This window comes from Gorilla gorilla, chromosome 1 (assembly GCF_029281585.2).
Source record: "Gorilla gorilla gorilla isolate KB3781 chromosome 1, NHGRI_mGorGor1-v2.1_pri, whole genome shotgun sequence".
NCBI lineage: Eukaryota > Metazoa > Chordata > Mammalia > Primates > Hominidae > Gorilla > Gorilla gorilla.
The window spans coordinates 162414883-162439518 of NC_073224.2; the positions used below are offsets into that span (position 1 = coordinate 162414883).

Genomic DNA, 24636 nt, shown 5'->3' on the forward strand with positions numbered 1-24636 from the left:
GGCTTTCTCCCTCTCCAGCGGCAAACAATCCTGTCCCCTCCCCTGCTTCTCCTGCAGTCCCCGCTCTTGTCACCCTAGCTACTGGCAAACCCCACGGGTACCTGCAGACAAATCTCAGCTTCCTGGGCCCAGCACACACTGTTTCTATGCTAGGTGTGTAGGGGGGACTGTTCATCTTTGCAGCTGTGTGGGTAGGGGATGGCCCTGGGCAGGGGCAGTGGGATGAAGCAGCCTCCCTGAGGCTCTCTGGGAGTCCTGAAGGCTGAAGCTCACGCTGCTCTGCAGTCCGGGCTGGAGAGGTTTTACATATTTGTGCAGTGGATCATAATGTTACCTCACCACGCACCCAGCAGCCAGCATCTCCAAAATGCAGGGGAAGTTGAAGAGATGAGCCAGGGGACTGCAAACCTCTTTTCCACCATTAAATAAAATTTGTAGGAGGCCATTGGTTTGGACTAGGCTCCTGTTCTGGGCCCAACAGACCGAACCAACGTGGAGTCATCCGTGCTAAATGAAACAAACAACTTGGATGTACACACTGTAACAGATGGCTGAGTTTTGGTAGTTCCAGCAGCTGAGCTTAAGTCAATAGTAGGTAGTCAGCTGATTCACATAAGGCTGTAACTAATTAACCTCAGTTCCTCACTTCTGTTTTCTAAACATAAATATTGCTTGACCATGTGGCTTATTCTTCAAACATTTTTCTGGTCCTGAGGTCTGCCCAATTCTAGAATCATGAATAAAAGCCAATGAAGATCTCTAAATGTGTTGTAATCTGGTCTTCTGGACACCACTAACTTAGAAAGCTCTAAGGAAGATTCCAGAAATCAGATTTGTCTGAGAACTCAACCCTGTACTCACGAGCAGTCATTTGTGAGTTTGCAGAATTCAGGTTGGAATAATACAACAGAGAGCTAAGAGGGATTTTCCAACTCTAAAAGTGGTTAAATCCTGAATTACTTAGGAATTTTCCCACCTTTACAAATCTTAAAAGTGGAAGAAATACCTTTCTTTTTTTTTTTGTTTTTTTTTGATTTTTTGAGACAGGGACTCTCTGTCACCCAGGCTGGAGTGCAGTGGCACGATTTCAGCTCACTGCAACCTCTGTCTCCTGGGTTCAAGCAATTCTTCTGCCTTAGCATCCTGAGTAGCTGGGATTACAGGCACGCGCCACCACACCAGGATTTTTTTTTTTTTTTTGAGCTGGAATCTCCCTGTGTCACCCAGGCTGGAGTGCAGTGGCGTGATCTCGGCTCACTGCAACCTCCACCTCCTGGATTCAAGCGATTCTCCTGCCTCAGCCTCCCGAGTAGCTGGGATTACAGGCGTGCACCACCATACCCGGCTAATTTTTGTATTTTTAGTAGAGATGGGGTTTCACCGTATTGGCCAAACTAGTCTTGAACTACTGGCCTCAGTAGATCAGCCTGCCTTGGCCTCTCAAACTGCTGGGATTACAGGCATGAGCCACCGTGCCCAGATGGAAGAAATCTTTCTACCTGGATAACTTCTGTGTATGTTCCAGGCTGCTCAAAAGGTGGAAATCACTAGACAATCTAATTTTGGAAAGGCCTTTGCAACCCTGAATTCTTAAGACATTGCTCTTATATAACAAAAACACTTTTGTTTGTTTTATGTTTTTTTTTGTTGTTGTTGTTGTTGTTGTTGTTGTTTTTGAGAGACAGTCTTGCTCTGTTGCCCAGGCTGGAGTGCAGTGGTGCGATCATGGCAAACTGCAGCCTTGACCTCCCAGGCTCCAGTGATCCTCCCATTTCAGTCTCCCAAGTAGCTGGGACCGCAGGCATATACCACCAAGTCCAGTTAATTTTTGCATTTTTTGGAGAGACAGGGTCTCGAAATGTTGCCTAGGCTGGTCTTCAAACTCCTGGACTCAAGTAATCCTTCTGTCTTGGCTTCCCAAAGAACTGGGATAACGGGCGTGAGCCATTGCACTTGGCCCTGTTATTAAAGATCGAAGTCTTTATTTTAAAAATGTGGCAGCCAGAGGTTATACAAAGCACAACAAATAAGTCTCATGTTGCACATCAAGTCCTATTAATTGGCAGTAGCTGCCCGGAGTGCTGTGTTGACAAACATTCTCAGGCCACACCTGCTTACTAAGAAACAGTGCTGGGATCAACTAGCAATGGCCATGGATGCGGAAGTAGGGGATGATGTCTCTCATGCCACATATTTGACACTCAGTTAAATGCAGAGGCATCTTTCAGACTTCTATACCCAGTGTTTCTTAGGATTCTGGAAAGCGGACCATTAACAGAGTTAGAAGATAAGAATTCATTATCAATGGTTTTCCCCCCAAGGAATCAGTAATGTAGCTTCCTCAGAGACAGGTTTGTTATTTATTGATGATGTCTCTTATCCTGTGAACAGCAAGAGATCCCACTCTCCCTTCTCCGGTTCGAGTCCTCAGGATTTTGTTCCTGGACAAAAGCTCACTCTGTCATCCTTATGGATTTGTTCCTGGATACTGTTCTAGTCTCTAAGTGGTCTCCTAGCCTTACCTTCTTGCATCCATTCCCCATAAGGATGATGGATTGAGCTTTCTAGATTGAAATCCTGATTATTCCTGCCCCTTTGGTAGTTCCCATCACTCACAGGACAATTATTTGCTCCTACATATGATCCATCTTGATCTAGTCCTTGCTTGCCTCTCCATCTCCATCTCTTATCCCTCTTTTCCTTGGCACTTTATGTCGCAGCCTCGTGGAGTTACTTGGTTTTCCTGACCTTCTCCACTTGGGGCTTCTCTGGTGTGGTGTGCACCCCCACTTCAGAGACTCAGCCGAGTCCTCCTCAGGCCACCTTCCTGGATCCTTTCCTTTCCCCTTACCCTGGAGGAAAGGGCCCTTGCCACACATTCTGTGCTTGCTTTGATCTCATTGTGTGATCACACATTTGTCTCTCTCTCCTACTGAAACCCTAAGCTTTGCAGGGATTCAAGAATCTCATTTATTTGCATCCAAACCACTAGTGCAATTGATGGACTATGGGTGCCTCATACATAGTTATGGGATGAGTGGAAGGATGAGGACTGGGCAGTTTTCCCAAATTCATAAAACTGATGGTGACTCAGCAGAGAGCTCATGATCACTAGGTTGATACACTCATTTCCTCACACTATCTTCATTGTTTTACTTAATTACCTGCTCTCCTGGCCCCATAAGCAGCTTCTTCTAAAAATGTTGGTTATCACAAGAAATTGAGGCAAAGGAGCCAAGAGCCAATTGTGAATGATGTAAAATTATAGAAATTCAAAGTCATTGAATCTTAGCTCTAGTGAATAATCTCACAGTCCAGAGTCAGTGGCAGAGCCTACGTCTCATCCATGCCTCCCTCCCTCCCTGCCTTCTTCCCTTCCTCTCTCCCTCTCTCTCTGTTTTGGGAAAAAGGAGTTGTTTTCAGCAACTATAAGGGGATCTGTGAAAATTATATGACCACCTTTCTATGGTCTATATGATGACAGATATTTAATTTTGATTGAAACAGAAGTGAAGAGTAAGGGATTCATAATTTGGTCCAAATTCTTGTTGTTGTTTTCTTTGAGACAGGGTCTTGCTCTGTTGCCCAGGCTGGAGTGTAGTGGCACAATCTCAGCTCACTACAGCCTCCACCTCTGGGGCTCAAGCAATCCTCCCACCTCAGCCTCTTGAGTAGCTGGGATTATAGGCATGTGCCACCATACCCAGCTAATTTTTTGCAGAGGCAGGGGTCTCACTATGTTGCTCAGGCTGGTCTTGAACTCCTGGGCTCAAGCAATACACCCGCCTTGACTTCCCACAGTGTTGGGATTACAGGCATGAGCCACTGTGCTGGGCCTTTTGGCCCCAGTGCTGCAGCTGCACAGAGTTCTAATTCCCAGATCCCTTAACTAAAATGTTCTCAGCTTTTTCTCTTTTTTTGGGAAAAAAAAAAAAAAAAAAAAAGGTAAGCGGCTCATTTCAGAGGAGAAAGTGAAGTGACTCGCCTTGTGTAGCTGTGTTTTTGTCTCGTAGTAGGCGATCACAGGGATGGACGCTCGGTAGTAGGCTTCTAGGCGCTTGGCGATGGTCTTGGTGGTGTCGTCCACAGGCAGGCTGCTCCGGCTCCTTTGGAGAAGGCGGTTGGTCATGGTGTCTGCCGAGCAGTCCATACAGATCACCAACTGTGGGTCTCCAATCTGGAGATGGGAGTGGAGCACAACACAGTCAGAAACCTCACCCTGCTGATGTTCTGGAAAGGCCCAGGGCCTCTGGTTTTTTCTTTCTTGGCCTTCTGGTTCCCTTCAAGGTCCCAGCATTACACTATGGTGCAGCTGGGACTGGACTCCATAGCTCCCCCCTTCCAGGTCAGTTCCCTTCCACACACTGCCTCAGAGCTGTCTCTTGCCCTCAGCTTTTAGGCCACCTCACGTGATGCAGACGCGTATATACCACCCACTGCAGCCACTGTCTGTCTTCTTCTGCACTGAGAAGAAAGGAGTATGTATGTGTGAGGGGGTGTTTCCTCTAATGTGAAGCCTTTCCTGACCACCTGAGGCACAGCTAATCACTTCTCCTTCAAGCCACCGTGATATCTTATAACAGCCACAGGTGGCATTCTGTGGCTGTGCCTGTACTGTGTCAGGTGAGTGGGGCATAATGCTTGAGCACACAGAGGCTGGAATCAGGCTGCTTAGGGTCAAACCCTGGTGTCATGACTTGTCTCCAGGATGGGCTTCATCAATTCGTTATCTCACTTTACTTGTAAGCTACTCTCCCACTGAGACACAGAAACACCTTGAATCTGACCTGTAACTATTTTGACCAACAGACTGTAGCGGAAATAATGTCCATGCTTTTAGAGTCTAGGTCACAAGAAAGTTTGCAGTTTCTGTCTGGTTTTGTGGAACACTTGCTGCAGTGGGGAGTCCGCTGCCATCTAAGATGTCCAACTATCCTGAGACTGCCAGGCTGAGAGGAAGCCCAAGTTAGCCATGTGGAGAGGCCATGTGGGTGGAGAGGCCATGTGGGCGGAGATGCCCTACCAGCCCCCAACTGTTTTAGACATCCCAGCCCTGGCTCCAGACATGGATCTCAGCCCCAGCCACTGTCTGAGTGCAATTGCATAAGGAACCCCAAGTGAGAACCAGCCCACTGAGCCCCATAACTTCCAGAACCACGAGAGATAATAACAAATTGTTCTTTAAAGTTTTTATTTTATTTTCTTTTGTAAGAGATGGGGTCTCGCTCTGATGCCCAGGCTGGAGTGCAATGGCTATTCATGGCATAATTATAATGCACTATACAGTCTTGAACTCCTGGACTCAAGTGATCCTCTTGCCTCAGCTTCCAGAGCAGCTAGGGCTACACACACATGCCACTGTGCCAGACTTACATATAGTTCATTTAAACTGACTTCCTCATTAACTAGAAGTCTGACTCAACTTCTCTGCATCTGAGTCTTCTCATTCATACAATGAGGATGATCATAGGATTGCTGTGAGGATGAAATAAAATTAAATAAGGTAACGTACGTATGCTCCTTGGCATACGGCAGACACTCACTAACGATTCACTGTTACGCTTATTTCCTCTATGAGGCTTAGGTTCCCCGTGTGCAGGGATTAAGAATTCTCCACTCCTAGTCCCAAGTCTTGCACACAGTAGGTGATGAAAAAATGTTTTAATGAATGAGTGATGGTGGTATGATCTGTGGTATGAGTCTCCCCATCTCCATATCCTTCTCTTAAATGTTCTTTTGTCTCTGGGACATGCTTACTTTGCATCCTCCTCCAACCCTGGATTAAAGGAAACTATTACTCCCCCTGACCTTGCCACATTCGAGCTGTGAGTAAATGAAGGCTTGCCACCACTGTAGAAAGTGTGTGGGGTGGGATGAGAACAAAGTTCAGTCAAGAAGAGGATGTTTAGGCAACACGGAGAACTCACAATATCGTGAGTTGCCAGTGTTGGTCAAACATTTATCTACCTCCTCTGAGGGTCGTACTTTAAGGAACAGAGTGGAAACATTCTCCAAAATCGACAACAGTGCAATAAACCTCTGGTATAGGTCATGCGACTTTTCTGTCTGTATTAATTGGAACGAAAAAAAAAAAGAGCATTTGTGCAGCAAGAAAGGCTAGGTGAGGGTTTAGGAAAAAAATGACCCTTGTTCACCAGCAGAGGGCGAGCTTGGGAGGCGGCTTAATGTTCTCCCTGAAACAACTTTGGGTTAGGGTTGCATGAGGCAGCTAGGCGATTTTTCCAATTGTGGGGTCATTTTCAGGCCACTCGTGGGGACAGGAAAGATAATTCAGGGACACAGGTACAAACAGAGATTATATGTCACTGAGCAGGAGCCGGCAGCAAATGACCTTTTAGACCAAAATAAGCACGGGGCAGAGAGGTAGCTTTTTCTTCCACACTGATTCCCAAAGTGTGGCCCGCGGACCAGCAGCACGTCATTTGGAAGCTTGTTAGAAATATAGACTCTCAGGCACAACACGCGACCTGCTGAAGCAGAATCTGTTTTTTTTTTTGTTTGTTTGTTTTTTGTGACAGAGTCTTGCTCTGCAGCCCAGGCTGGAGTGCAGTGATGTGATCACTGCAACCTCTGCCTCCCAGGTTCAAGCAATCCTCCTGTCTTAGCCTCCCAAGTAGCTGGGATTACAGGTGTGCACCACCACACCCGGCTAATTTTTGTATTTTTAGTAGAGACGGGGTTTCACCACGGTGGCCAAGCTGGTCATGAACTCCTGACCTCGAGTGATCCACCCACCTCAGCCTCCCAAAGTACTGGGATTACAGGTGTGAGCCACCGCACCCAGCCTAGAGTCTGCATCTTAACCAGATCCCTAAGTGAGTCTTCACAGCATCATAGTTTGAGAAGCTACTCTGACAAGCCATTTTCCTGTGCCAAAACTAGGGGGTTTGACCTAACCTCTCTCTTCTGGAATCAGCACTCTCTTCGTATATAAAAAGCTATCGATCAGTTATTCTATTTGGAAGTGACCTGAACCATTTGTTTTTAATACCTAAAATTTTTTGAAATGTTTCAATGAGATACCATTTAATTTTTTTCAAAATGCTTCGCTATGTATCATTAGAAAGTCCCTTGGAGTAGCTGTCTGGCTCCTAGCTCTGTTCTGTTTTCACCGGACTGTGGTTAGTCTTCAACATCAAGTAAGCAAGTGAGCAGAGAACTCTGCCCTTGGCTGAATGAATCAGAGACTTGGGGACATTGGCCTGCCCCCAACATCACCCTGCTGGCACCCTGGGGCTCTGGCACCAGCATCATTGGATTCTCCATGGCCTTTGGTTTTCAGGGGACCTTAGTTAGAGCACAAGTGCCCTGGGAAGGGCTGCTGAGATGCCATCAGCAACATTTCAGCAGCTGGCTATGCTTCACTGTGCTAAGGGCTTTACAAACAGCCATCCCATAAGCCCTCTGGCGCCCTTGCCGGGAAGTATGATTATTCCCACTTTTAGGATGAGGAAATGGAGGCCCTCAGAGGTTAACCTTCCCAAGGTCACTAGGGACTAGTGAGTGACAGGCCTGAAGCAGATACATGTAACCGCAAAGCTTGGTGACCTCACCCTGATGGAGAGAGCCAGCGCCTTGAGAATGAGGTTTGGGCAAGAAGCTGAATGGGCCAAATGGAACCAGGAGAGGAGGGTGGGGCCGTGGGAAAGGGAGCGAGTGGGATGGGGTGCCTACTCACTTATTTTATTTTTCAGAAGCCGCCTCTGCTGCCTCTTGGGATCTAGTGGGGCTGAGAGGTGACAGCATGCTGGCAGCGCTCACAGCCCCCGCTCGATGTCGGCGCCTTCTCCGCCTTGGCGCCCACTCTGGCCGCGCTTGAGGAGCCCTTCAGCCCGCCGCTGCCCTGTGGGAGCCCCTTTCTGGGCTGCCCAAGGCCGGAGCCGGCTCCCTCAGCTTGCAGGGAGGTGTGGAGGGAGAGGCGCAGGCGGGAACCGGGACTGTGCGCAGCGCTTGCAGGCGCCTGCGCAGAGTTCCGGGTGGGCGTGGATTCCGCGAGCCCCGCACTCGGAGCGGCCGGCCGGCCGGCCCTACGGCCGCGGGCAGTGAGGGGCTTAGCACCCGGGCCAGCAGCTGCTGTGCTCGATTTCTTGCCGGGCCTTAGCTGCCTCCCCGCGGTGCAGGGCTCGGGACCTGCAGCCCCCACCATGCCTGAGCCTTCCCCCCCACCTCCCCCTGGTCTCCTGCGCGGCGCGAGCCCCCGCGACGAGCGCAGCCCCCTGCTCCACGGTGCCCAGTCCCATCCACCACCCAAGGGCTGAGGAGTGCAGGCGCAGGGCGCGGGACTGGCAGGCAGCTCCACCTGTGGCCCAGTGCAGGATCCACTGGGTGAAGCCAGCTGGGCTCCTGAGTCTGGTGGGGACTTGGAGAACCTTTATGTCTAGCTAAGGGATTGTAAATACACCAATGGGCACTCTGTATCTAGCTCAAGGTTTGTAAACACACCAATCAGCACCCTGTGTCTAGCTCAGAGTTTGTGAATGCACCAATTGACACTCTGTATCTAGCTACTCTGGTGGGGACTTGGAGAACCTTTGTGTCCACACTCTGTATCTAGCTACTCTGGTGGGGATTTGGAAAACTTTTGTGTCTAGCTCAGGGATTGTAAACGCACCAATCAGCACCCTGTCAAAACGGACCAATCAGCTCTCTGTAAAATGGACCAATCATCAGGATGTGGGTGGGGCCAGATCCGAACCTGCAGTGGCAACCCACTGGGGTCCCCGTCCACACTGTGGAAGCTTTGTTCTTTTGCTCTTTGCAGTAAATCTTGCTACTGCTCACTCTTTGGGTCCACACTGCCTTTATGAGCTGTAACACTCACCGTGAAGGTCTGCAGCTTCACTCCTGAGCCAGCGAGACCACGAACCCACCAGAAGGAAGAAACTCCGAACACATCCGAACATCAGAAGGAACAAACTCTGGACACACTGCCTTTAAGAACGGTAACACTCACCGTGAGGGTCCACGGCTTCATTCTTTAAGTCAGTGAGACCAAGAACCCATCATTTCCGGACACAGGACCACACTCATCCTTGCACCCCTCAGGGCATGAGCACACCAGCACAAGGACATGAGCATTGTGGACTGTGATCATGGTTTTGCTTTGGTCATTCCAGCAAGTAGAGTGGGAGGAGAAGTTTGCCCTCCTGCCCTCTGACTCCACCCCCACCTTAGTTTTCTTCTGATTAAGTCAGAATGGGGGTTAGGCCACGTTTACCAGTGGGCAAGAGCTCTCCATGCCATCCAGGAACTCTCTTTGTTGAGAATAACAACTATCTTATTCTTGGTGTATGCCTCAGTTTCCTCATTTAAAAATGAGGATAATAATAGTGTTTGACTCACAGGACTATTGTGAGGGTTAAATGAGTTTGTACATGTAAAGCGCCTGACTCACTTCAAACACTACATAAATGGGAGCTAATGTTATTTAAGGTGGGCTTGGCAACATAGTCATCCTTTTGACCTGTAAAGTATCCCACTGGTCAGATTTAGGTCTAGAAAGAGTCAGCGGCCTCACTCAGGCTTTTAGCCTAAGTCGCATGCTACAGCATGTTTACCAGAGTCTCCCTGCGCTGGCAGGAAAGGGCCCTGGCTGAAAAGAAAGTGGCATGCCTATTTCTCATTTGCTCTCACCTTGAGGTATGTCCCCTTGGGGGAACCTCACTAGAGGAGGAATATCTGGGTCATTCCAGCATTCCTGAATACACAACCCTAATGATAGTAATACTACTCAATTGATATATACCTTCTCCTCCCACACACCATTATGCAGCTCTAAGTTTTGCAGTGAACCGGGAATCAGAAGAGAGCAGAAACATCTCAAGTGAAAAACAATTCTAAACAACTAGAACACACCAACTGGACATTCCCTTGGCCAGACTCAAACTTTGTGTGTGTGTGTGTATGTGCACGTGTGTGTGTGTTAAGAGCTCATTCTGAAGATTAGAATACACTTATAAACAGAAACACTGGTTCTGTCAATGAAGTGTCATGAGATAGTTGAGAGTAGTAAGGCAGAGGGATCACTGTGAAGCCATCATTCCCACCTCCACAAGAGTTATGTACATATTCTGGCTAAAGGCAGAATTTCAGCTAAGAGTCTTCTGGGAGGGAAAAGCCAAGAGCAAACCCGTGCATTCTACTTCTATTAATATGACTTCCGTTAATATGACTTCCATTAATATGACTTCTGTTAATATGACTTCCATTAATATGACTTTTGTTAATATGACTTCTGTTAATATGTGGTTAATCTGGCTGGTGTTGAGTATGAGATTGGCTTAATACAGGAAAGCATTTCGATTTCACACCAGGGAGTCAGGCTAAGCACAGAGCCCTTCTCAAGACGGTAAGAATCTATAAAATGGCTCACACCTATAGTCCCAGCACTTTGGAAGGCCGAGGTGGGCAGATCACGAGGTCAGGAGTTCAAGACTAGCCTGACCAACATGGTGAAACCCCATCTCTACTAAAAATACAAAAATTAGCTGGGCGTGGTGGTGGGCACCTGTAATCCCAGCTGCTGAGGCAGGAGAATCACTTGAGCCCAGGAGGCGGAGGTTGCAGTGAGCTGAGATCACGCCATTGCACTCCAGCCTGGGGGACAGAGCAAGACTCCGTCTCAAAAAAAAAAAAAAAAAAAAAAAAAAGAACCTATAAAATGGGGGTCCTAACACCTATTAAGTAGGACTGTAAGAATTAATCAAATGAAATGTGTAAAGCATCAAGTTCAGTTTCTGGCACATTGTAAGTACTCAAAAAATAATTACTATTCCTATGTTCTGTATGATTTTAACTAAGCAAAAACAGGCAGAACAAAGCTTGGGGAGAACATATATCAATTGTTAATAGGTATTATCACTGGGTGGTTAGTTATTCTTTGTTTTATATTGTTGTGTATTGTTTCATACTATATAATTTTTATTTCTATAGTCAGAAAAAATACACATTATTAAAAAAACTGTAAAGATTTATTGAACACCATATGTAGGCTTATAAATGTGTAAAGGCACTTGTCAAGGATCCCATCCAATCTTCCCAACAATCACTGAGGTATGTATTTACAACCAACATTTTATAGAATAGGAGAAGGAGATCTACAAAGTTAGCTGACTTGCTTACCAGCCAATGAATTACAAAGCCAGGCTCCAAATACAGGCCTGTTCACACCAGAGTCACTATAACCAGGGGTTCTCAGCTGGAGTGGGGAATGAGGATGGTGATCAGAAACCCTGACTCCTCCCTCATATTCCTTCTGCCTTGTTACACACATCTACATGCATACATGCATTACATACATGTACATATACACAGCCCCTCCCCCAGTAATCATTCTGTAAACTGAAGGTATAGGTTGTAATTCAACAGGGATAAAACCAGCTTGGGGAATAGAAGATAGGAAGGTAACAGAAACCACACATAGACTTACCCTTAAGCTGTGGACATTAGTTTGCATTTGATTTTTAGCGATGTCATATGCAGTGTCCAAGGAAATCCTCAAAGGACCTTGTATCTCGGAGAACTCAGCTACAGGTATGCAAAAGTGTCAGCCTAACTAACTGAATTTTTAAAGGAACTGATGGTCCAATGCATCGGACGCATCAATCTCGGTGACACAGAAAGGCTGGTGAGATTTTTGTGGGCTGGTTAAAACCTCTCCAGGCTTGAATGGACCTCAAACATAGTTGCAGGCCTGATGCACTAGGGGAAATACTGTGCTTTCAACCAAGCTGATTACTTTGAATCTCTGGGGAAAATCAGATGTCTGCATCTGTCTTTGTCAAATTTCCAATGAATTTCTTGCTTGTAATTTGGAGGGGAGCTACAAATGAAGGGCCCTGCAGGGCATTATGGAGTCAACAGTAGCTCATTCTGTGTTTGTAGCATCTTTGTTCATCTGGTCAGGTTTTATTATTATTATTATTATTTGAGATGGAGTTTCACTCTGTTGCCCAGGCTGGAATGCAGTGGTGCGATCTTGGCTCACTGCAACCTCTGCCTCCTGGGTTCAAGTGATTCTCCTGCCTCAGCCTCCCAAGTAGCTGGGATTACAGGCATGTGCCACCATGCCCGGCTAATTTTGTATTTTTAGTAGAGACGGGGTTTCGCCATGTTAGTCTCGCTGGTCTCAAACTCCTGACCTCAGGTGATCTGCCCGCTTCGGCCTCCCAAAGTGCTGGGATTACAGGCGTGAGCCACCATGCCCGGCCATCTGGTCAGGTTTAAAGCAGGAGCTCATTCTGGAGGGCTGGATATGTTCTCTTGCACACCTGCTTAATTGATACTAGAATCTTCTAAAGTTACTGTACCCAGGGACAAATCAATGTCACTCTTGGTCTCTGTAAGTTCCTCCTAGCAGTATGTAAGAAATCATCTTTGTAGATGTCTAAAATCTCACTTAAGGGTTGTATGCTCAGTAATGAAATGTGTCACCTGTGTGTTGTTTGAAATGGCATCATGAATTTTAGCATTGAGTGTAACTGTCCAGTCACCATGTTGATGACTTTCTTGTTCCTTAGTTCTAGTTAGGCTTCTTCTCTGCCACATTCTAAAACCGGTCTGAACGGGGACCACAGTGGGAGAGGAAGTTTTTTGCTTTACTTTAGGGAAGATCACATGGACCATTTGAATTCATACTGACGCCAGAGGACAGACCAATGGGCTGCATAGAGCTCTGAGCTCACCCTAATTGGGTTTTAAGCAAAGGAGGAAGTGGTGATGGAGCAGGAATTTTAGAGGCTTGTATGAGGTGTGATTAACAAATGAGTGATGCTAAACTAGATAATATTTTATAAACTTTTATAGCTTAGAAGACATCTATGCATGTTATATGATCTGATGTTTACAAAACCTTTTAAATAGGTGTTAACAGGTATTATTATCTCCATAATAAATGACAGGTGAAAACCTAGATTTTCTGACTCCAGAGTATATGAGTGACATGCTTTAATGATTCCACCTTGGGAAGCTCCAGGGCTGTCATTGCTCAAAATGGTGTGGAACCCCATAGGCCTAAGTTCTGGGGTTTGCCTTCAGACTCAATTTTAAAATTCCCCAAAGAAGAATAAGGATTATAATTTAATTTTGTTTTTGTTGACCGAGAGAGAGAGAGAGACCTTATTTATTTACTATACATCTTGTCCTCGATCATTTGAGGGTTTCAAAAGAATGTTCTACCACCTCTCAGAGCAATTAAAAAAAAAAATACTTGGCCGGGCGAGGTGGCTCAAGCCTGTAATCCCAGCACTTTGGGAGGCTGAGGAGGGCAGATCACGAGGTCAGGAGATCAAGACCATCCTGGCTAACACGGTGAAACCCCATCTCTACTAAAAATACAAAAAATTAGCCAGGTGTGGTGGCGGGCGCCTGTAGTCCCAGCTACTTGGGAGGCTGAGGCAGGAGAATGGCGTGAACCCGGGAGGCAGAGCTTGCAGTGAGCCAAGATCGCACCACGGCACTCCAGCCTGGGCGACAGAGCGAGACTCCATATCAAAAAGAAAAAAGAAAAAAAAAAGACTTTTATTCCCATCACTTCCAAACACGCGCAGGAGCTGTCCTGACTTTCCTGGAGGGTCTCTCAGAGCTCTTCTAACCTTAAGTTCAAGGGCAAGGTAAGTGGGAAAAGCCTGAAACGCTGTTGACCCTGCAGCAGTTATTACACATCTACAATTGTATGTTAGTGTCATGTTTACACAACTGCCAATCCTCATAGACAGGAAGCTTCTCAACGGTTGTACCACACCTTCCTCTTCCTTTCCCCTCCAACCCCCCAGCCCTGCACAGGCCTTGATTCTAAGGTGGTGTAAGAAAAATACTCCTGTTCCTCAATTACTTAGAATGTATCCCTAGGGACTTATCCACAGCCTAGACGTTGGCTAGAAGATTAGAATAAACAAAATCTAAAACAATCCATGGAAGGCTTAATATGGCTAAGATGTCGCTATTACCCAAAGTGATCTACAGATTTAATGTAATCCCTATCAAAATCCTAATTTTTTTTTTCCAGGAATAGAAACATCATTCTAAAACCATATAGAATCTCAAGAGGCCCTGAATTGCCAAAACAATCACCAAAAAGAACAACAAAGCTGGAGGTCTCACACTTCCTGATTTCAAAACTTATTACTAAGCTACAGTAATCAAAAGAATGTGGTACAGGCATAAAGACAGATATATAGACCAATAGAATAGACAGTCCAAAAATAAACTCTCACATATATATGGTCAAATGATTTTTCATGAGGATGCTAATATGGTTTGGAATTTGTTCCCTCCAAATCCCATGTTGAAATGTGACCGCCAGTGTTGGAAGTGGGGCCAGTTGGAGGTGTTTGGGTCATGGGGGCAGATTGCTCATTAACAGCTTGGTGCTATCCTCGTGGTAATGACTGAGTTCTCATTCTCTAAGTTCATGGAAGATGTGATTATAGAAAAGCGTCAGGGGCCTCTGCCATCTCTCTCTCAACATGTGATGCACTGGCTTCTCCCTCACCTTCCGCTGTGAGTGGAAGCTTCCTGAGGCCTCACCAGGAGCAGATGTCAATGCCATGCTTCCTGTACAGGCTGCAGAACCATGAGCCAAAATAACCTGTTTTCTTTATAAATTACCCAGCCTCAGGTATTCCTCATAGCAATGCAAACGGACTAACATAAATGTCAAGATCATTCTGTGGGAGAAAATATTCTTTCAACAAATGGCATTGGGAAAACTAGATATCCATATGCAAAATAATCTGACACCATATATAAAAAATTAACTCAAAATGGATCAAGGCTGGGCATGGTAGCTCACGCCTGTAATCCCAGCACTTTGGGAGAGCAAGGCAGGCGGATCACATGAGGCCAGGAGTTCAACACAAGCCTGGGCAACACGGTGAAACTCTGTCTCTACTAAAAGTACAAAAAAATTAGCCAGGCGTGGTGGCATGTGCCTGTAGTCCCAGCTACTCGGGAGGCTGAGGCACGAGAATTGCTTGAACCTGGTAGGCAGAGGTTGCAGTGAGCCAAGATTCACCACTGTACTCCAGCCTGGGCGACAGACTGAGACTCCGTCACAAACAAACAAAGAAACAAACAAACTGGATCAAAATACCTAAATATATAAGCGCTAAAACTACAAAGCTTTTAGAAGAAAATACGGAGGGAAGGCTTCATGGGGATTAGGTAACAACTTCTTGTACAGGACAAAAAGCACGGGCAACAGAAGTAAAAATAGATAAATTGGACTACACCAAAATGAAAAGCTTTTGTGCATCAAAGGACACAATCAGTGAAAAGACAGCCTATCAAATGAAAGAAAATATCTGTAAGTCATATATCTGATAAGGAGTTACTATCCAAAATATATAAAGAACTCCTACAACTAGACAACAACAAAAAGAAAACAACTTCATTTAAAGCACATGAAAAGATGCTCAATGTCACTAATCATTAGAGAACTGCAAATCAAAACCACAATAAGATACCACCTCACACCCATTAGGATGGCCACTATCAAAAAAACCCATAAAATAACAAGTGTTGGTGAGAAGAAATTGAAATTCTCATGCATTGTCGGTAGGAACATAAAGTGGTGTGGCCACTATGGCTGGCAGTATGTATGTATATGTGTAGTATGGTGGCTCCTCAAAAAATTAAAAATAGAATTACCATATGATCTAGCAATTCCACTTGTGGGTATATACCCAAAAGAACTAATGCAGGAACTTGAACAGATATTGTACACACGTAGTCATGGCAACATTATTCACAATAGCCAGAAAGTGAAAGCAACCCCAGTCTCTACTGATAGGTGAATGAATAAAAATAATGTGGCATATACATACAAAGGAATGTTATTTGACCCAGAAAAGGAAGGAAATTCTGACACATACTACAACATTAATGAACCTTGTGGACATTTTGTTAAGTGAAATAAGAGGTACCTAGAATAGTGAAATTCACAGAGACAGAAAGAAAAATGGTGGTTGTCAGGAGCTGGGGAAAGGAGGGAGAGGGTAGAGTTTCAGGCAGGTGTGGTGGCTCACACCTGTAATCCCAGCACTTTGGGAGGCTGAGGTGAGAGGATCACCTGACCCCAGGAGTTTAAGTCCAGCCCTGGTAACAGAGTGAGATCCCCATCTCTACAAAAAATCAAAAAGTTTAGCTGGGTGTGGTGGTGCAGTCCCAGTTGCTCAGGAGGCTGAGGTGAGAGAATTGCTTGGGCCTTGAGGTTGAGGATGCAGTGAGCTATGATTGCACCACTGCACTCCAGCCGGGGCAACAGGGCAAAACCTTGTCTCCAAAAAATAAAAATAAATAAAATAAATAGTAGGTAGAGTTTCAGTTTAGCAGATAAAAAGAGTTCTCAAGATGGTGGTGATGGTTTCATAACAATATGAATGTACTTAACATCCTTGAACTGTACACTTAAAAATGGTTAAGATGACAAATTTTGTTATGTCTATTTTACCACAATTATTTAAAAAGTAGAACAACGCTCCCAATTCCATCTTGTAAAAAACTAGTTAATTTATATTGAGGTTTGTGCTCTTGAAGTGATTTGTTTCATGGGAAAAAGCTCATTAGAACTTGGGCATGTGAGTGTCTCCCATCAAGAACTGCCTAAAACTTCCACAGTCATGGGGCTCTGCTCTGCAAATCCACTTCTCCCTGCCCACCCCCATCTTGCTGATGGAAGCTCTGGAGTCGAGGGACAGCCAGAATGGGTCCAGGGTCCACCCATGCCAACTAGACCTAGACATGTTTTCTTTGACTCTGGTTTCATGTAGGAAGTGTAGGGGAAGATAAGCAATTGACCTTGAAGTATTTTGACACTAAAGAAGTTAAATGAAACAGGCTCAGAAGGAGGTCAAAGTAAACCCCCAGAGACACACAAGTATAAGTCACCTCAATCAATGTTACTAGAAGTGGATGGCGATGGGTCCCGCAAAATCTTAGTCCTGCTAGCAGTTGGCACTTACCAGTAAGTTGTCACCAGCTGTGTGGCCATGGGGAAGTCATTAACCCTTTCTGGGCTTCACTCATCACCTTTAACATGAGGACAATACTTCCCCTATCTATCTAAAAAGGTTATTTAAAAAAAAACGAGAAAACTGTATATGAAAAATGTTTCAAAACTAGTCTAAAGAGATATCTCTATAAATATGAATTTCTTTTAAGTTCTCAAGTCAGTATTTGTTTAACAATGAAGCCAGTTGTACCCTTCTTGCCTGGACTTGTAAGATTACAGGTACTCTCTATAAAGTGTGGGCACAGGATCTGGCCCAGAGTGGGTTCAATACGTGGCAGCCACAATGGTTTTTACTTACTGCTGCTCCCCTGTGAGTATCCCTGACCCACCCTCCTCACTAGGAGAGGGTGGGCAGGGAGGTGGGATGGTGGGAGGATAGTGGGAGGGTGGTGTGTAGTTCTGATTCTGCCTGTCCAGCACCCATTCCCCCGTCTTCTTGTAAGGGCAGCCCTACTTTTCCTGGGGGTAATTTTCCTTCCCTGTGTGGTTCAGGTGTGGTGCCCTTGCTCCCTCCTCCCTTCCCATCCTTCCTTGGTCCTCCAGGCTGGGCCAGCCAGCATATTCCCTCTCCTTCCCTCTCGGCCTCAGTAATTGGTTCAGTGATGATGGGACTGTGACCAAATCCAGGATAAGGAAACACAACTCTGGGTCTTTTGCTGGACCCACTGGGAAACAGAAACACTTTTCTATGAAGCCACTTAGATGGTAGAAGGTAAGCCTTGACCAGGAAGAAAATGAGACCAACACAAAGGAAAGAGAGAGAGAGAGAGAGTCAGACAATTGATGAACACATCTGGATATCTGGAGACAACCAAATCTAAACCACTGCTGGGTGTTTTAGTTACTTAAGTCAATAAATCTACTCCTTTTTTTAAATTTCTAGTTTGAGTCAAGTTTCTGCCCCTTAAAGTTTTCATTAATGTAATTGGGAAAGAAGTAGACTTTGAATTATCACCCAACCTCAATGATGTCCCCTGTTTTTCTTCTGGAAGGATGCCCGTAACAACCACTCACCCTGCGTCCGAACTCTTCCCCTTGCTTCACCTCCCGAGGATAGCCGTCAATCAGGAAGCCCCTGGTGTCCCCGAGGCTGGCCACCATGGCCTCCTTCAGGAGCTCCAAAACGATGCCCTGGAGCAAAGCGAGAGTGGTCAGGACCTGAGCTCTTTCACAGAACACTAGAAGTACCCCAAGTCTCCTTCAGTCATCCACTGAGGGAGGGGGGAAGGTTCAGGTAAGGTTAACAGCAGACAACAATTGACCATATTTCATTTCACTCTTCCACCTCCACCCCATATTTTAATATCTATGAAATTGGCAGGTATTTATAATCAGTTCTGAGTCATAGTTTAATTGTTAGTGTTTTTTTCTTACTGGTTACCAGTTATCTGTCTTAAAATATTGGCATCTTAGATTAGATGAGGTTAAGGTAGCTGTATTTCATATGGTATCACTCCATGAATTAGGCATAATGGCAATTTAAAACTAGACAAAACATGGTATAAAAAGTATTTTACTGGCCGGGTGCGGTGGCTTATGCCTGTAATCCTAGCATGTTGAGAGGCCGAGGTGGGTGGATCACCTGAGGTCAGGAGTTCAAGACCAGCCTGGCCACCATGGCGAAACCCCATCTCTACTAAAAATACAAAAATTCGCCGGGAATTGCCGTGGGCACCTGTAATCCCAGCTACTCAGGAGGTTGAGGCAGGAGAATCACTTGAACCTGGGAGGTGGAAACTGCAGCAAGTCAAGATCCCGCCACAGCCCTCCAGCCTGGGTGACGAGCGAGACTGTGTCTCAAAAAAAAAAAAAAAAAGGTATCTTACTGTTAACTTTTTTTCCAGTAAATATTTTATAAAATTTGACATCTACTGACTTAAAAGACTTTTGGTAGATGTAAAGTAGCATTTTCAAGTAACATCACTTTCTTTGTTGAAAATTTGTATTTAGCAAGTGCTATGGTAAATGAAGTAGGAGAAATACACCAGAGTCTGGAAATTGGTAGAGGAAAAATGCAATCAGCTGCCAGTGGAGGAATTCCCTGTTCGTGGGCTCTCTGGCTTTTGGCAGGGGCTTGGGGAATGCGGCCATTGCGAGTGTGGTTAGAATCTATACCTAGATAATCGTGAATGAAGTCCTCATGAAGTTTATATTCTAATGAAGAAGACAGACAATAGATGAACAAATAAATATATAATGAAGAGTTAGCGAAGATAACTGGTAGGTACAAAATTAAAGCAGGACAAAGAGGTACAGAATGCTAGAGGTGTTACTTTCTATAGGGTGGTCAGGAAGGCATCTGATAAAGTGTAACACTGAAGTGGAGATCTGGATGAAGTCAAGGAGCAAACTATGTGACTGTATGAAGGGAGAGCATCAGGCTGCAGACACAGCAAATGCAAAGGCCCTGAGGCAGGAACAGGCTGACTTGTGGGAGGAACAAGGAGGCTAGTGGTGGGTGGGAGTGAGCAAGGTGAAAGTGGTGGGAAATAACACTGGAGAGGGAGCTGGAGGCCAGAGCTGTAGAAAGGACTCTGATTTCGTCCTAAGTGCGGCAGGCAGCCATTGGAAGGTTTTGAGGAAGGGAATAACACACTTTGATAAATGTTTCAAAGAAATCATTCTGGCTGTGTCAGAAGTGTTTGAACCAGAGCAACTCCATCTTGAATAAAGGCTGGATAAAATAAGGCTGAGACCTACTGGGCTGCATTCCCAGAAGGTTAAGGTATTCTCTCTTTTTTTTTTTTCTTTGAGATGGCGTCTCATGCTGTTGCCTGGGCTGGAGTGCAGAGGCGTGATCTTGGTTCGCTGCAACCTCTGCCTCCCAGGTTCAAGCAATTCCCCCGCCTCAGTCTTCCAGACAGCTGGGATTACAGGTGCCCGCCACCATTCCCAGCTAATTTTTTGTATTTTTAGTAGAGATGGGGTTTCACCATGTTGGCCAGGCTGGTCTCAAACTCCTGACCTCGTGATTCACCTGCCTCGGCCTCCCAAAGTGCTGGGATTACAGGCATGAGCCACTGCGCCCTGCCAGGTTAAGCATTCTAAGTCACAGGATGAGATAGGAGGTCAGTACAAGACACAGGTCATAAAGACCTTGCTGATAAAGCAGGTTGCAGTAGAGAAACTGGGTAAAACCCACCAAAACCAAGATGGCAACAAGGGTGACCTCTGGTTGTCGTCACTGCTACACTCCCATCAGTGCCATGACAGTTTACAAATGCCACAGCAATGTCAGGAAGTTACCCTATATGGTAAAAAAGGGGAGGCATGAATAATCCATCCCTTGTTTAGCATATCATCAAGAAATAACACATAAAATGGGTAACCAGTAGCCCTTGGGGCTGCTTTGTCCATGGAGTAGCCATTCTTTTATTCCTCTACTTTCTTAATGAACTTCCTTTCACTTTACAACTTGCCCTGAATTCTTTCTTGCACAAGAGCCAAGAACCCTCTCTTGGGGTCTGGATTGGGACCCCTTTCTGGTAACAGCTGCTGTGAAAAGAGGAGACTTTAGGGAAAAGAGTGGGCTCCAGGAGGCCAGCTAAGTGGCAACTGTAATGGTCTGTTTTCCTTTCATGAGGACCATGCTGGCTTCCAGGTGGGAAACAGAGTGTAGCTGGTTATAGAGGAATCAGACAGCTCTGTTGCTAACAGAGACTGTATCATACGGCCCTCATTACAGAGCCTAGCATGGGACCCAGTGTGGCAGGGATGAATATTTCTTGATATCCCTACCATTCAGCTTCTTAGAGATGGATGGTGACTTAAGAAGAAAAAAGATAGAAAAGGGGATATTCTTAAATTACACAAGAAGATACCAAATTTCAAGATAATCATACCTCCCAGAACTAAACCAAAGCATTATTTTATATTTTCTGGGGGTTTCTAATTCTAGGCTCTGCTGCACCACACTCACTTCTATTTTGAAGCCTTTCCAATTCTAAAGTGGGATGAATTTGGGGGAAAAATGTGAAATTAGGCCAACATTTGAGGGCCTGGTAGAGCAACAAGATGGAAGGAGCCTGGGCCAGCTCGACCTGGTTGGGTAGAAGGTCTATCTGCTGTAGACCTGCCTGCATCTGGATTGCTGCAAAGGAGGGAAATAAAATACAGCTATTGTTTCTTTGGGTTTCTTAGTTCCAGCAGCTCAGATTCATTACAAAAACCCCAAAGGTCTCCCCAGACAGTAAAGGCAGTAATGTGGGTCAGGCCATGTTGCTTACTGAGGGCACCAGGTCTCCACGTTCCATAATGTCTCTGATCAATTTGCTTCTTTCAGATTCTGATGCCAGTTCCTCACGCAGGAGCTCGCCAGTTGAGAGGTGTGTAAATCCATATTTTTCCACCAGCTTTTCACACTGTGTGCCTTTGCCAGAGCCAGGACCACCTTGAAAAGAAGTCATGTGTCAGACATGCATTCCAAGTCTGGTGCCTCATTTTTAATGGTAGTCACCATGGTGAGCAAGCCTCAGTGTTGCAGTCACTAAGCACGTATTGGGAACTTGAGATTTGCTATACCAGGAGCTGTGCTGAGAGTGGTGAATGCAAGTGGAGAATGGGATGCAGCCCTTGCCTTTAAAGAGCTTAGATTATCCATGAAGCGGGAGGGGGCAGGTGTTACAGAAAAACAAGAAGTTAGTTTTCATAGACCACTGGTAACCCATGGTCACAGGCAGTTAGTGAAGATGAGTACAGCCTGCTATCAGGGCACAGAGGAGGGGTACTTGGCTCCGTTTTGGTAGAGATGCAAAGTCAGAAAAGTTTCCTTGGAGAACCGAACCCACTCATGTGCAAAGCACTGGCCACAATTCCTGATACTTAGTGAATGCTCAACAAATGCTAGCTTTTAATTTAAAAAAATAAGTGTTTTTATTTTCAGCAATCACCAACTTACAAAAGGGTTGTGAGGACAAAGAACTTTCAGAAACACTTGGGAATAAGTTGCTAATTGGATGCCTCTTTACTCCAGAACCTTTTAGTGTCATTTCCTACAAACAAGGAAACAAGCACATCCTCCGTCATAATGATATCCTTGGACCCCTCCAAATTTCAACTGAATTGTCCCAATTGACTCAATAATGTCCTCTGAAGTCAATGGGTCAAGTTCAGGATCACACATTGCCTTTAGTTGCCATGTCCTTCTGCTCTCCTTCAGTATAGAACAGTTTCTGTGGGTTTCCTTGACACATTTGAAGATTATGAATAGTTATTTTGTAGAATGTCCCTCAATATGTTTTATTATCTTATTTTTTCATTAGCTATTATCAATTCTGAGTATCTACCATATCCCTTTCATAATAGTATGTCATAGGATTTTACATCTGAAAATAATAATAATAGCTAACCTTTATCAAGTGCCTACTGTACCAGCCATTATTCTAAACATTTTAGGTATTATGTACAAGGTTATATAAAATAACCTTAAGAGGCATGCACTGTTATTATTCCCATTTTACAGATGAGGAAGCAGAGGCACAGAGAAGTTAAATCCATTGCCTAGGCTGCACTGCTAGTGAGTAGCAAGCCTAGGATTTAAAGCCTGGGCTCTGACTCTCAGAGGTGTTCCCTTCTCTCCTCCCCACTGTGGCCACATTGACCTGGCCACACTTCAGGTCCTCATCTTCTCCGCCTGGCGTATGGCAATCACTCCACCTCCGCATGTCAGAATCGGAGGGGCTTTGGAGCCCCACAGACTTGCTAGCAGGATGATGTGCCTGGAAAGCAGGGCACTCCCACCTCCATAGCACTCAATGGCCTCCTATGCTCCCAGAGTAAAATTCAAATTCCCTACAGCAGCACCCCAACTCTCCAGAATCTAGTCCGACTTTACCTCTCCAGCATCTTTCCCCGCTATTTCTTCTTCTTCTTCTTCTTCTTTTTTTTTTTTTTTTGAGATGGTCTTGCTTTATCAACCAGGCTGGAGTGCAGTGGTGCGATCTCAGCTCACTGCAACCTCCACCCCCCAGGTTCAAGTGATTCTCCTGCCTCAGCCTCCCAATTAGCTGGTATTACAGGTGCTCACCACCATGCCTGGCTAATTTTTGTATTTTTTGATACAGACAGGGTTTCACTACGTTGGCCAGGCTGGTGTCGAACTCCTGGCTTCAAGTGATGCACCTGCCTCAGCCTCCTGAAGTGCTGGGATTACAGGCATGAGCCACTGTGCCAGGCCCCTCTCCCCATTTCTTACCCTCCTCCAGCACTGTCATGTCCAACTAACACAATTCTTGGACTTTCAATGCTTTCCATGTGCCTGGAAAGGAGGGCACTCCCACCTCCATAGCATTCAATGGCCTTCTATGCCCACACAGACTTTTCCAGGCTACCACGCTTTTGTTCTTCTTGGTCCTCAGCTTGAAAGGCCCTTCCTTCCTCCTCTTCTCTTTGTTTTCTCCCCCAGCTTTATTGAGGTATCATTGATAAAACTATAAATTTAAGATGTACAATGTGATGATTCGATATACATATATATTGTGAAATAATTACCACAATCAAGTTAATAAACCTCCACCTCACATAATCCTTTTTTTTTTCTGGTGCTGAAGACATTTCACATCTATTTTAGCTAATTTCAAGTATACAATACAGTGTTGTTAACTGTAGCCATCATGCTGTACATGAGGTCTCCAGAACCACATCTCCTCACTTCCCTAGCCCCTGGCAACCACCATTCTTATAATCTGCTTCTATGAATTTGACTTTTTATGATTCAACATACACGTGAGATCATGCAGTATTTGTCTTTCTGTGCCTGGCTTATTTCACTTAGCATAATGTCTTCCAATATGTTGTCACAAATGGCAGGATTTCTGTCTTTTTATGGCTGAATAATATCCTATATTCTAGCACATTTTTTTACCCATTCATCTTTTCTTTCTTTCTTTTTTTTCTTTGAGATAGGGTCTTGCTCTGTCCCCAGGCTGGAGCACAGTGGCACAATCATAGCTCACTGCATCCTTGAACTCAAAACTCCTGGGCTGAAGCAATCCTCTTGCCTTGGCCTCTTGAGTTAGCTGGGACTACGGGTCCCACAGGTGCACATCACACCCAGCTAATTTTGAAATTTTTTGTAGAGACAGGGTCTCTTGCTATGTTGCCCAGGCTGGTCTTGAACTCCTGGCCTCAAGCGATCCTCTCACCTCAGCCTGCCAAACTTCGGGGATTACAGGCCTGAGCCACTGTGCCTGGTCACATTCATCCTTTTTTCTAATGATCAAGGTCTTCCTCAGCCCTTAGGTCCAGATCACATGTTTCCCCCTTCTGGCAGGAGCCAGACCTCTCACCCTCAGCTCTGTTGGAGCCAACGCTGTAAACAGCGCCGGGTGCTCCCTGCCTGTCTTACTCTTGGGCTGCAGCTCCCTCACTGGTCGCCGGCCCTGCAAGCTTCTCTGGGTGCCCTGAGCACATCACACAGCACTTTGCATATCGTAAGTGCACCATAAATGCCTGACAAAGTTTTCTTGCTAAAAGGAAACATTTACCATCAGCATGCAAAACATGATTGAAATTTTAGTATGGTAATGAGGATTTACAACTCATTCTGCGGTTTTCCTGGTTTGCCTTTTTTCATACTTAAAACTCCTTTCTTTGTGCGGTTGGCA

General features: G+C 45.4%; 1 protein-coding gene across 4 annotated transcripts in view; it reads right to left on the bottom strand.

The window, feature by feature from the left end:
- AK5 (adenylate kinase 5) overlaps window positions 1-24636 on the bottom strand; it is a 279572-nt gene that overhangs the window by 20507 nt on the left and 234429 nt on the right. For all 4 annotated transcript variants that reach the window (XM_004026008.5, XM_019020048.4, XM_063703462.1 and 1 more), the window contains 3 exons: window positions 21259-21422; window positions 18047-18163; window positions 3986-4177 (listed from right to left, as the gene is read on the bottom strand). In XM_004026008.5, coding sequence (XP_004026057.4) covers window positions 3986-4177; window positions 18047-18163; window positions 21259-21422 — 473 coding nt within the window. The remainder of the gene's footprint in view (window positions 1-3985; window positions 4178-18046; window positions 18164-21258; window positions 21423-24636) is intronic.